The 12,822-nt window shown below is 39.7% G+C and overlaps 1 protein-coding gene across 3 annotated transcripts in view; it reads left to right on the top strand.

Moving 5' to 3' along the window:
- Positions 1-12,822, top strand: part of phtm (cytochrome P450 enzyme phantom) — a 46,841-nt gene that overhangs the window by 31,409 nt on the left and 2,610 nt on the right. For all 3 annotated transcript variants that reach the window (XM_022059232.1, XM_022059231.2, XM_022059233.2), the window contains exons 3-6: positions 8,599-8,744; positions 9,855-10,060; positions 10,527-10,845; positions 12,060-12,212. In XM_022059232.1, coding sequence (XP_021914924.1) covers positions 8,599-8,744; positions 9,855-10,060; positions 10,527-10,845; positions 12,060-12,212 — 824 coding nt within the window. The remainder of the gene's footprint in view (positions 1-8,598; positions 8,745-9,854; positions 10,061-10,526; positions 10,846-12,059; positions 12,213-12,822) is intronic.

Here is a 12,822-nt window from a genome sequence, read left to right on the forward strand (position 1 = left end):
ACACTCTAAATATTTCAAACCCCTACCATGAATAATAATTAAAATGACAAAGAAAATACAGTTTCTTTTTACCATAAGACAGAGCGCTTAATATAACATAACATATCGAATGGCTGTGATTCACCATTCTCTAGTGAAGTGACTGTTACATCCAAAGTCTGTCTAGTGACCTTGCCAAATAAATCGTGTATAAATAAGTTTTGGATGACTTTCAGTTGCCACTAAGCTGCCTTAATTTGCATGTTGAACAAATAAAGAGGCGAGCATGCACGTCGCTGCAGTCCCAACCTGCTGCCCTTGCTGTCGGCTGCTGAACTGCAGTCATTTTATGGTATTCCACGACCGCGCCGTAGCTCAGGTGGTTAGTCACCGGCTTTCCACGGCAGAGGCCGGGTTCGCGCTCAAGTCAGTACGTGCGGGATTTGCGGTTTCCAAAGTGGCACTGGGAGAGGTCCTTCGGTTTCCCCTGCCAATATAATTCCACTGCTGCTTCATATTTGCTCGTATATCATCTGGGGGTGGGCAAATAACCCGTTAAAGGCAAGGGTTTTAAAAAGACAGTTTAACAACATTAGCAATAACAATGATTCTGCACGTCATTTGCCCTTGTTTCAAACCTTAATGCCCTTTTGTATCTTCGAGAGTGATCCTTTGGCTTCAACTCTTTGGCTGTTTGGATACAAGACCTTTAAAAATAGATTTTGTGAAACATTCGACGCTGTGAAGACTTATAGAGGGAGTGGATGTAAAGCTTCATACATTTTTACCTCGGCATTAGATGAAGGCCGATTTCCGGTTTCACATTCCGCCACTTTACACCGGGATGAAGAGCTCCTCGGGCCTCGGAGGGCCTGAGAGACCGATTGGACTGATAGCTACGAGGAAAATAATACCTCTACCGAGAATCGAATTCTGGTTATCCAGTCAGGCAGTTTATTGACTGAGATACCTTGCCACATTATAACTTATAGCCTATCATATGGATTAATATACTTATACTATTTATGATTGTAACATTCGTCTGAAATAGTTTATCAGTTAGGACTGTACTTAAAATTCAAGTACAATATGCCTACAATTTTAGCTTAAAATATAGTACCAGATTTTCAAACTACAATTTTGTACGAATTTCTTATCTGATCCATGTATGCTACATGCTCCACCCATTTGTCCTTCTTGATTTAATAATAACTGGTTAAGAGTAAAATTATCAACTCCTCTTTTCACCTTCACTTTCCTCCAGTTCCTTTTGATTTTCTCCTTCATAGGTCCAGATATTCTTCTCAGCACCGTGTTGTCACACGCCTTTAATCTATGCTCTTTCGTTTAATGTGATAGGCGAAGTCCCACGGCCGTACAAAACAAAATCTCATCCAAATCTAATGAAGAATTCAGAGCTTAGAGTTCGTAACGGATGATGAAGATGTGTGCAGACAAGTGCACGCAGTATGGCTACGGTGTCCTTCGTTTCATGCACATTTAGAACGCCTGAAATTATTGTCAGAAGCGAACTGAAGGACAGCGCAAGGTGACATGGATGGTCCGTGTGTCGGTGTATCGTATTGCCGACAATGTGAAATTGCAATTTAAAAGCACTTGTCGGCGGCAGGCTGGCTGAGAATCTGTTGCTTCTGAATAAAAACTTATGTGCAATGTTTCAATGACAAAACAAGAACCTTATTTTTTTTTCAGTCCTGGATTTAGAATGTACAGACAAAATTGCGCAAACGAGGAACAACTGTCTGAACCTTGTTATTCATGCAGCGATTTATAGTGACATCTTGAGTACATCCACAAACTACGGGCCACTATTAGTATTGATATTAATTATTAATTGTGTTTAATGGCGCCTGTAGTTTTAATTGAACGAACTATGTGTGAGAACGTGCGGATGAAGTACTCCGTAGGTCCACATGTCCTAAGTTGGTATTGTGCGTCATTGGTGTGTGATGCCCACTGTTTAATCATGCACACGGATACACACTGCAAGGTCTCGGCTGACGTAATTTAGGGGCCCAGCCTTTGGAGTTTGGACGTGATTCCTCTTCTCAGTATTCTTGCATCATGCCTACACGAGTTTACAGTCACACAGAAGTACCTGATAGCTTTGCAGTGCTGTTAACGTTCTCTAATCCCTCTTCTATATAAACAGCAAAAGCACATGATTTTGAGAAGGAGGGGTAGGACAGAGACTTATTATGGATCTGAGGAAACCAGGTTTTGAGTATAGGAGGTGCGTCCAGCTGACAGGATCGTTTCCAGTGGCGGACTCCGGTGTTAGCGGTGTAGAACCTTCGACGTTTTACTGCCAGAAAGTGAACTAAGTTATTTAGTGTTTGCATTACATCGTTACAGATCTTCTGTTCTACTCACCCGGCAAATTAGAATGTCTTGTGTATAACGTAGCGTAATAGCTAAATTACTAGCATTCTTTGCAAAAGTCCTCGAAGTCTGCGCAGCTGTCACATTATATATCTTCAGTGGTTTAGATATTTGTAGTTCCGGCAGAGTTCTTAAATAATTGAAACACATCGGACTATAATTTCTATTCAAAGCGTCATGGCACGTAACAATTTAATATACTATGATTGCTACTTTTTATGCGGATGATGCCACCTAATTTGGATTTCATGGGTGTAATCTTCGGTGTATGCACACGCATGCAGTTTTACAATGAGTTATTGATCACAACGAATGGGTGTGCTGTCTTTCGGAAATGAATTTAACTCAATGGCATGAGGACCACTGACCCACTGGGCTACTGGCAGTGATTTTAACAATAGTGCATTGTGGTGACAGTCGATGCATTACGTAGGCCATTTCCTCTCAGTTCAGTCATCACGGCATGCATAATCCCACGAATCTAACATTAACAAATTTGAAGGTCTTTATCAAATACATACAGTTGTAGTAAACAAAAGTAACTAAGTAACTTCAGTTACTGGAAACACCGCAAACATCAAATAATTTGCTTCCACTTGTTATACTCCCTCCGTCATCAGGGCGATTCATCTCCCTGATGACGGAGGCAGTACGACCTCTGAAACGTTGGTTAACATCGACCAGACTACACAGCGCAACAATCCAGAAGACAGAAATCTTTATACTCATCGCCCTGATGACGGAGGCAGTACGACCTCTGAAACGTTGGTTAACATCGGCCACACTACACAGCGCAACAACCCAGAAGACGGAAATCTTCATACTCATCGCCCTGATGATGGAGGCAGTTTGACCTCTGAAACGTTGGTAAACATCTACCAGACTACACAGCGCAACAACCCAGAAGACAGAAATCTTCATACTCATCGCCCTGATGACGGAGGCAGTATGACCTCTGAAACGTTGGTAAACATCGATCAGACTACACAGCGCAACAACCCAGAAGACAGAAATCTTCATACTCATCGCCCTGATGACGGAGGCAGTATGACCTCTGAAACGTTGGTTAACATCGACCAGACTACACAGCGCAACAACCCAGAAGACAGAAATCTTCATACTCATCGCCCTGATGACGGAGGCAGTATGACCTCTGAAACGTTGGTAAACATCGATCAGACTACACAGCGCAACAACCCAGAAGACAGAAATCTTCATCGCCCTGATGACGGAGGCAGTATGACCTCTGAAACGTTGGTTAACATCGACCAGACTACAAAGCGCAACAACCCAAAAGACAGAAATCTTCATACTCATCGCCCTGATGACGGAGGCAGTATGACCTCTGAAACGTTGGTAAACATCGATCAGACTACACAGCGCAACAACCCAGAAGACAGAAATCTTCATCGCCCTGATGACGGAGGCAGTATGACCTCTGAAACGTTGGTTAACATCGACCAGACTACAAAGCGCAACAACCCAAAAGACAGAAATCTTCATACTCATCGCCCTGATGACGGAGGCAGTATGACCTCTGAAACGTTGGTTAACATCGACCAGACTACAAAGCGCAACAACCCAAAAGACAGAAATCTTCATACTCATCGCCCAGATGACGGAGGCAGTATGACCTCTGAAACGTTGGTTAACATCGACCAGACTACACAGCGCAACAACCCAGAAGACAAAAATCTTCATAATAAGAATCGCCCTGATGACGGAGGCAGTATGACCTCTGAAACATTGGTTAACATCGACCAGACTACACAGCGCAACAACCCAGAAAAAAGCCATATTTATATTCGCCGCCTTAAGAACCTGAAATCTCACCTGTTTGATTACATTTGCACCCGACAGAGAGGAGATAATTGGAAGATGGGGTGAAATACAGAGGGCAAACTATAAGCATTTGTTACTCACAAAATAATACTGGGTTGATGAAACAAAGTTTAGGTCAATGGTTGGGATATTTCGCGCGCGTGAGGAAATGAGAAGCAGAATGTACAAAATTCTAGTGAAAAATTAGAAGAGAAGAGCCAGTATATGAGATTTTGCCGTAGGTGGATAAATCTGTATGAATTTTGAAGATATAGGGTTTAGTCTGTACCCAGCTACCTTATGATGTCTCCCAATGGCGAGATAGTGTTAACACGATAAAGCACTTTAATATTTTAAGGAGGCGAGGCATTTGTTATAGAATAGGATTTTAGGTTTTATTGTTGAGTTTATTGGCTCTAGGTTTCTCACGAAGGACTCTACAGTATGTAGTTAGTTATGATATTAGATCCAGAAGGATTAACCAGGACTGTGTAGTCGTTACTAAAATCTCCGACTCCTTCACAAAAGCTCAATATGTATTAATAAGGGTAAACCTATTAAAATGGTAAATGGCACCATAAGAGATTTCATCACCACCACGTGAATCATCAGCCTACATTTAAGACTTTAACCTATATTTAAATATACGTCTAATGACAATCGGTTGATTTGTAGTCTGTTTGTAATCTTAAGGTACCGGAGCCAAAGTTACAAAGCATTATTCCCACACCATGTGGCTCAACGCGTCACTGAATCTCTCTAAGTGTGAGGCCGCCGGCGGCTCACAGGGTATAGAAATTGTTCTTAAGATTTTATATCGAGGTCGGAGTCGGTACATTTTTACCGACTCCACCTAAAATTGCTTTCGACTCCATAGCCCTGGGATTAACACTGCTGAAACAAGAATCTGCCACATGGCGTTATCATGAACCAAGACAGTTCCATCCGTTTTCACTATCAATTCTTTATGTAAAATCAGTTTTAATGTCATAATCCAGTCTTCGACTCAGCCTTGCAGGTGACGTTCAAAGAGACTTCTTCAAGAATATTTCGTCTGCGTAATTTCATCCCAAACAAACCGAAATAAAAAGAAGCTATGAAGGAGGAGGTTCTTGTTGACTAGCAGCGTATAAACTCTTTAAAGATCTTAACACGCCATGCTCATGTAACGTTTTCTTCTCAAAGGCAACATTGTTCTTGTACTGTTCAAGGTGGCTGTTGTTTTGCCAACCTGGATATACCTTGACCTGTCTAACCGAAATTGACTAAAGTTACTTTGGCGTGAACAGAATGCCAATTGACGGAGTGGGACTGTTGATATCACAACACACCTTCGTTCCAATTTAAGTACAAGGTCGGGAAGCGTATCAAAACAAAACTACACAAATGCCGACTTTACATCCGGTTTATCCTTTTAATTTTCTTCTTCTTTTTTTGCATGATTTTTCTCTCGTTTTTGTTTTATGACGTTGGTGGTCCACCACAGATGCTGTGATGCGATGATGTTCGCAGAGCTGCTAGTCACATTCTTGCTTTCTTTTTCTTTTGTTTTAATTATAATTGTGCATCGACGTAACAGGTTCATAAAATATTTGTTGGAAACCTTTAAATTTTTCTGCAGAAAGTATGTGAAAACCTATTAATGAATTTAAAAGCATTTGGTAATAATCGTTAGCATTACTTTCTGTTTTCAAATATTTCATTAGTTGGTATAAATAATATAAAACAAGGATTGGTGTCAGCTTTTTTAGACTTTCTCAAGTTTTTTATCTACCGTTTCTCGAAGCGCACAAAATGAATGAAAAATGTCGAAGTCATAATCGTTTATCTATCTGTCAGCATGTTTAATGTCTGATACTACTCAATGTGTTTAAATCAAATTTTATTTTAGGTTACATACTGGAATTTGACGAATTTAATTTAATTTTGTGTCACTCCAATATATGACCACCACCTAACACCGAGGTCAGATAAAACTACATTTATTTTCTCAAAATCTGCTCATAGTATAAAATAATTGCAACACACGAAACACAAGTGTAATTAAGATGTATTTATTTTATTTGAAACATTCTTCAGTGTGGTAAATATTTAACGAAGTAAAAATAAATATTATATCTGAGTACGTAAATTATGATATATGTCGTGTGTTTATCTTTACAACAATAGATTTGTTTACAGTCGGTATTTTTCAAGGATAGTGAGATATAAAAAATAACAGACAAATCATTTTGAACGTGTACTCTACAGGAGTACACATCTGTATCTTTGTTTTGAGGTGTTGATATTAGCCACTGCAATTTGTATATGACCTGAATTGCTGGAGGCTTTCCTTTCTCAATAATGCTACATCGTCATAGTTACACTCGTAAATCTACTTTAAAGTTTCACTGTAAAACGTAAAAATTCTCACTAATACGATCGCTGTTGGTTGTTTAAGTTTTTTCATGTGTAAAGTGAAACCCGGATACTGTGTCAAGGTGTAAGTAGTTCTGACCTGCGCAGAGGTAATCAACCGCTGCTCAAGTAACTTGACAATTGAATGTTTAGTTTGATCTAAAATAACTTAGTTAAACATATCATCTCGCAATATTTTTTAAAACATTTATGACCCTTCGGTCAAAAACACGTTTTACTAGAGGCTAGTAGACAGGTGGGGCTAGAAGTAAATCCAGAAAACACTAAGTACATGTTAGTATCTCGTCATCAGAAGACAGGCGGGCAAAATTATCTTAGGGTAGCTAATAAGTCCTTTGAAAGGGTTACAAAGTTCAAATATCTGGGAACAACAAAAACAAATGAAAATGACACTCATGAGGAAGTTAGGAGGAGATTAAATTCTGGAAATGCTTGCTACTTCTCAGTTCAAAATATTTTGTCTTCCCGTCTGATTTCTAAGAACCTGAAAATTAAAGTATACAAAACAATAATTTTGCCTGTTGTTTTCTATGGGTGCGAAACATGGTCGCTCACTCAGAGGGAGGAACACAGATTGCAGGTGTTTGAGAATAAGGTGTTGAGGAGGATATTTGGGGCTAAGAGGGAAGACGATGGGGTATGGAGAAAACTGCATAATGATGAGCTTAAAAATCTGTACTACTCCCCCAGGATTGTCAGGGTGATTAAGTCGAGAAGAATGAGATGGGCTGGGCATCTAGCGCGCATGGATGGGACAAGAGATGTGCACCGGGTACTGGTTGGGAAACTTGAAGGGAAGAGACCGCTGGGGAGACCTAGACATAGATGGGAGGATAATGTCAGGCGGGATCTATTGGAGATAGGAGTCGAAGGAAACTGGATTTTGTTGGCCCAGGACAGGGTCCAGTAGAGGACTTTGGTTAAATCGATTATAAACCTTCGAGTTCCGTAAGCCATCTAGTTAGTGTAGACTGTATAATTTTTGTGACTAACTGCAGAGTTAGCACGATAAAATAAAAAAAACAGAATTGAATTATTATTAATAACTACATAACATTTTTCCGAGATATATCTGTGCAGTTCAAGTTTAAGTGACAGCAAGTAAGAAATGTTTCTAACAAAGAAACATAACACCTCCTGATCACTACATTATGCATTAAATACCAGAAAAGTTCATGATGTATACTAGCCATCCTACTATGAATAACCGAATGTTTGTCGAGGAATTATAGAATATTAAAAGAGATTTTATAACAAGTGGATAAGGAAGACAAATTAATAGACGGCTACTTACCGCACTACAAATATTATCTACAAGTCTTGCTGCAGAATACGAAAGATAAACTCTACTAGGGCACCAGTGTCAACATCGATAAAGCGGTTTCTAATAATAAACCTATCATTTCGATTATAAATTAAACAGATACGTAATCATTTCTAAAGTCTCGTAGGGAAATTTATTTGCTTTAGACTGTAGTTTAACATCACAGTAGGTAGAGAACATTTCTTAATTTCGGTCACTGGCTACTTTCAGGAATAATACAAAAATGTAAAAAAGCAATCTCATTTAAAACGTAAACATTTTTATTCCCAATTCTGATACTTTTCTCCCCTTGCCCCGATATCTTGAATAAACTCTGTACTTACAGTTTGCGCCATCTAGTTTTTAAAATTGCTTAATGTTTTTGCGTTATGTGTGAAGATATTGTTTAAAACCGTGTCCAGGCACGGCAAGTATTTTGTTTCTGATTTCAATCACCTCAGGTTTTACCCGAAGGCTGATGAAGCTTTGAGCACACAATTTGGCACATAAATGAAGATAAATTAAAAATAATATTAAATTGAATGAAATCGATACTCAGCTTATAAATAAGGAAATCCCTGATTTATCTTTTTTTGTTTATTATGTTGAAATATTTGTATAATATTCTTATAAATGATGATTAGTGATTTTATTATATTATTAATATCTCACAGGATTGATTTGTGCTGAAGGCGAACTATGGAAAGACCAGCGTAAATTTGTTACAACATGCCTGAAGACCTTAGGCATGGTTAAATTTGGCGCTAGAAGGGAAAGAATGGAGAACAGAATATCTGTTGGCGTGCAAAAGTGCCTTGAGGTAAGAAATGCAGTCGATTTCATATTAAGGCATATGACAGTGAATAACTGGTTACGTATATTTTAGCAATAGCAGCTGAGTATCTTTTTATGTTTTCCGAAGTACTTTTTTATACTGTCGCTGTCTATATATCCAAGACACCAAAGTTAAAATACTTTGGAACGGCAGTTACATTTACACTGAGGAAGAAATCAAGTGAAGTTTAATTTCAGGGAATTCTTCCACTACAGACTTCAGAAACATTTTTCCCGCCTCCTATCTAAAAAAACTAAAGTAATACATAAAAGCTAAAATGATTTTGTCGTTCTTTATACTAACTACCACCCCTGCAGACAACTGGAGGAGGGAGATATAATGCAATTCATTCTTAAACAAAACTGTTTTAGTTATTTATTTATGTAGGTATGAAAATTGTTCTCTCAATTTCAGGGAAGAACATAGATTGATGGTGTTTGAGAACCGGGTACTGAGGAGAATATTTGGACCTAAAAGAGTGAAAATAACAAGAGGCTAGGAATAGTTACATAATGAGGAGCTCCATCATTTGTTCTCTTTACCTATTTTTGGATGATCAAATGGGGATTGAAATGAGCGGGATTTGTAAGACATGGAAAAGATTAGAAATCTATACAAAATTGTTGTCGAAAAATCTGAGAAGAGGTACCGACTTCGGAGACATGGGCAAAAATGCGAGAATACTATTAAAACGGATATTAATTAAATGACGCTGTGAACTGGATTCGAAAAGCACAGGGTAGGGTCTAGTGGCCACGATCCTGAGCCTTTAGATTCTGTGATATGCGGTTGATTTAGTGGCTGCCTGAGAGATTATCAGGTTCTCTTAGAATGTACCACTTATTTTCCCATATAAGTCAGACTTCTAATGCTAGACATTAATTATCGTTTTTGTACGAAGTCTGAAGGTTTCTCTCAATGCTTCATAATAATATGTAAAATTGTTTTTTTGGACTTTGTCAATCGTCTAAATTATGAAATAATAAAACTGCATCGTTTCGGAACTTTTATTCTACTTCTGTCTTAAGGTAAAAAAGGGGGAAGAGGACAGAACAATTTTACGTTTTTTGTGTTTTGTTTGCGAAATGTTTCTAGATGCTTCAGCAAAAGGAGACTGCAGGGGAACCTCAGGACGTTCTCCCAGTGATAATTCATTGTATAGGAAACGTGATAAACTCATTAGTTTTTGGTATTGTCTATGAAGAAAATGATCCCACGTGGAAATGGTTGCAGCGTCTCCAGGAAGAAGGCACAAAACTTATCGGCATTGCTGGACCTGTAAATTTTCTGCCATTTGTAAGGTCAGTAAATTAATTTTCTTGGGGAACAAGGCAGTTTTCCAATCAAATTTAACGTTCTAAACAGGAATTCCCCACATCACATTTTAATACGTTTGCTTTAATCTACGGAACCCGAAGATAATGTAAATAACATTTAAACGTTTATTTTATTTCTCAGAGAAAACGTGAAGCTCCTATTACAAAGCGATATGTAGGGGGGTGCTTGATCCCCCCCCCCCCACAAAAAAATACGAAATCCTTAAATACATTACGCAGGTGATATATGAAGTTGCCACTGGACTTTGTAAACCTACAACGTCAGATGAGTTCGCATGGTTTGTGTTCAAGTATCTTGATCATTTGCTCGTAAAATTGCGATGTTAATTGTTTAGTTATGTAAAGCTTGCTGGGAAACAGAAGTCTGCGCGCAGACTCCTTTGCCATGTTTGATGAACTTTAATCTCTTTCTTTTATGATTGATCTTTAGGTTCCTTCCGAAGTATAAGAAGCATATGCATTATTTGCTTGGAGGGAAAGTGAAAACCCATGATTATTATCAGACCATCATACACGATCACATGAAGAGACGTAAGTCGACCCCAGACGACGGAGCAAATTCTCCAATAGACGATATAATCGACGCTTTTCTAGACGAGAAAGAGCGGCGCGGAGAGGGAGAGGATGGTTTATACAGCACCCCTCAGTTGCACCATCTGCTGTCAGACATGTTTGGTGCCGGAGTGGACACCACCATGACCACACTGTGGTGGTTTATCCTCTTCATGGCCGGTCACCCCGATGCACAGGTGAAATATTCTTTATCAATATTGCTACACAGTTTCGGGTGCGTTTTAGAAGATAAATTTCTGCCCCTATCGGGAATTTAGTCTCAGGATTCAGTTTTAGTTAGCGACGTAATTGCCCGAACTATTCTGGCTCGTGATAATGGTGGTGATGGTGATGATGAAGGTGGGAGCGAAGTGAGACTTTTAAGTCCGGTGACCCTGTGGCTTCAGACTGCCAGCTCCTGATGACGTGGACTATTATGAGTGCCAGGGTATAAGTGAAGCGGGCGTCGCTGGGATTGAACCCTGGTCTGCACGGTAAGAAGCCAGTGGCGAACTTTCTTTTCAGGAATGTAGCCAGTCCGCACAATAATGCCTTAATATGCCTGTTGTAGTTGTTAAACATGAACAGCCAGATGTACTTAGTAACTCACTGTCGCCGTAGATGCAATGTTACTGCATGTGGTTAATTGTACGAAGATGTAAAAATGTCGGAATTATTCTGTAATTTTCATCTCATTTATCGATTACAAGTTGCAGAATACGAACAGGCACTTCTAGGTGCCTGGGACTTTAGGCACTCACGGTCTTGAAGATGTCGATCGTGGTTTTCTTGGTTACGGCATTTCGGAGGAAAATTAGTAACCATTTACAAGACCAAACGCCATTGCGACCCAAAGACCACGATTAATAATTCATATGTTTTCACCTCCCATTGTTTGATGTACAGATTTTTCTTCTTGTTCTCCGAAGGTAGTCCAAATATTCTTATTCGGTAATTAGTCCTCTTGTTGTACATAAACTACCTTTGTGCGACTGACTACAGCCGTTCTTCTGTAGTGCAACGCACGTAGCACTAGAAGTCAGCTTTCGTGACACACCTCTGTTTCAGATGGAATTGTTTTGCCTGCCCATTACCCTTAACAACCAGTGTCAAATGAAATCGTTCTCAGTTCTACGTTTTTTCCTTTACGTTTACAGAGGCCAGTACTTGACTGTCATAAAGTTTAACAACAAATACTGCTTCATTTCAACAAACATGACATTGGCAGCCGAATTAACGGAATAGAAGCTCTCATTTATAGGCACTTTTACATCCCTCCCGAGCCGCCTATTACAATCGATTTGCCCGTCCGTCCGCCCGTCTGTGAACATGTAAAAACTCGAGAGCGGCTGAACGAATCGTTTTATGCGATTTAATATCGGGGAAATATAATATATTTATTGTTTTGCAGAAGAGGGCACAGGAAGAATTAGACGATGTTGTTGGTACCCGCCTGCCTACTCTGGATGATCTCCCACTACTACCATACACTGAAGCAGCTCTTTCCGAGACACAAAGGATCCGATCTGTTGTCCCAGTTGGAATACCTCACGGAACATATGAGGTGAGAACATAAATCCCGTTACAACGCCCACTCCATATACCACCATGAATTTATTTTTCATTTTACGAGTATATTAAACGTTAAGTTCTGTGTCTTTAATAACTGAGTTGTTCTGTTACTTTAACAAAGCTGAAGATTTCCGTCTTCTGGGTTGTTGCGCTGTGTAGTATGGTCGATGTTTACCAACGTTTCAGAGGTCATACTGCCTCCGTCATCAGGGCGATGAGTATGAAGATTTCTGTCTTCTGGGTTCTTGCGCTGTGTAGTCTGGTCGATGTTTACCAACGTTTCAGAGGTCATACTGCCTCCGTCATCAGGGCGATGAGTATGAGGATTTCTGTCTTCTGGATTGTTGCGCTGTGTAGTCTGGTCGATGTTTACCAACGTTTCAGAGGTCGTACTGCCTCCGTCATCAGGGCGATGAGTATGAAGATATCTGTCTTCAGGGTTGTTGCGCTGTGTAGTCTGGTCGATGCTAACCAACGTTTCAGAGGTCATACTGCCTCCGTCATCAGGGCGATCGCCCTGATGACGGAGGCACTGTGAGAACCTCAAGTCTTACATTTAACAAAGCCGTCCAGAAATCGAAATATTATTTGGTGAGAATGCT

Source organism: Zootermopsis nevadensis, unplaced genomic scaffold, assembly GCF_977971745.1.
Source record: "Zootermopsis nevadensis isolate Lab colony 2312 unplaced genomic scaffold, Znev_1.0 Znev_ptg000018l, whole genome shotgun sequence".
NCBI lineage: Eukaryota > Metazoa > Arthropoda > Insecta > Blattodea > Termopsidae > Zootermopsis > Zootermopsis nevadensis.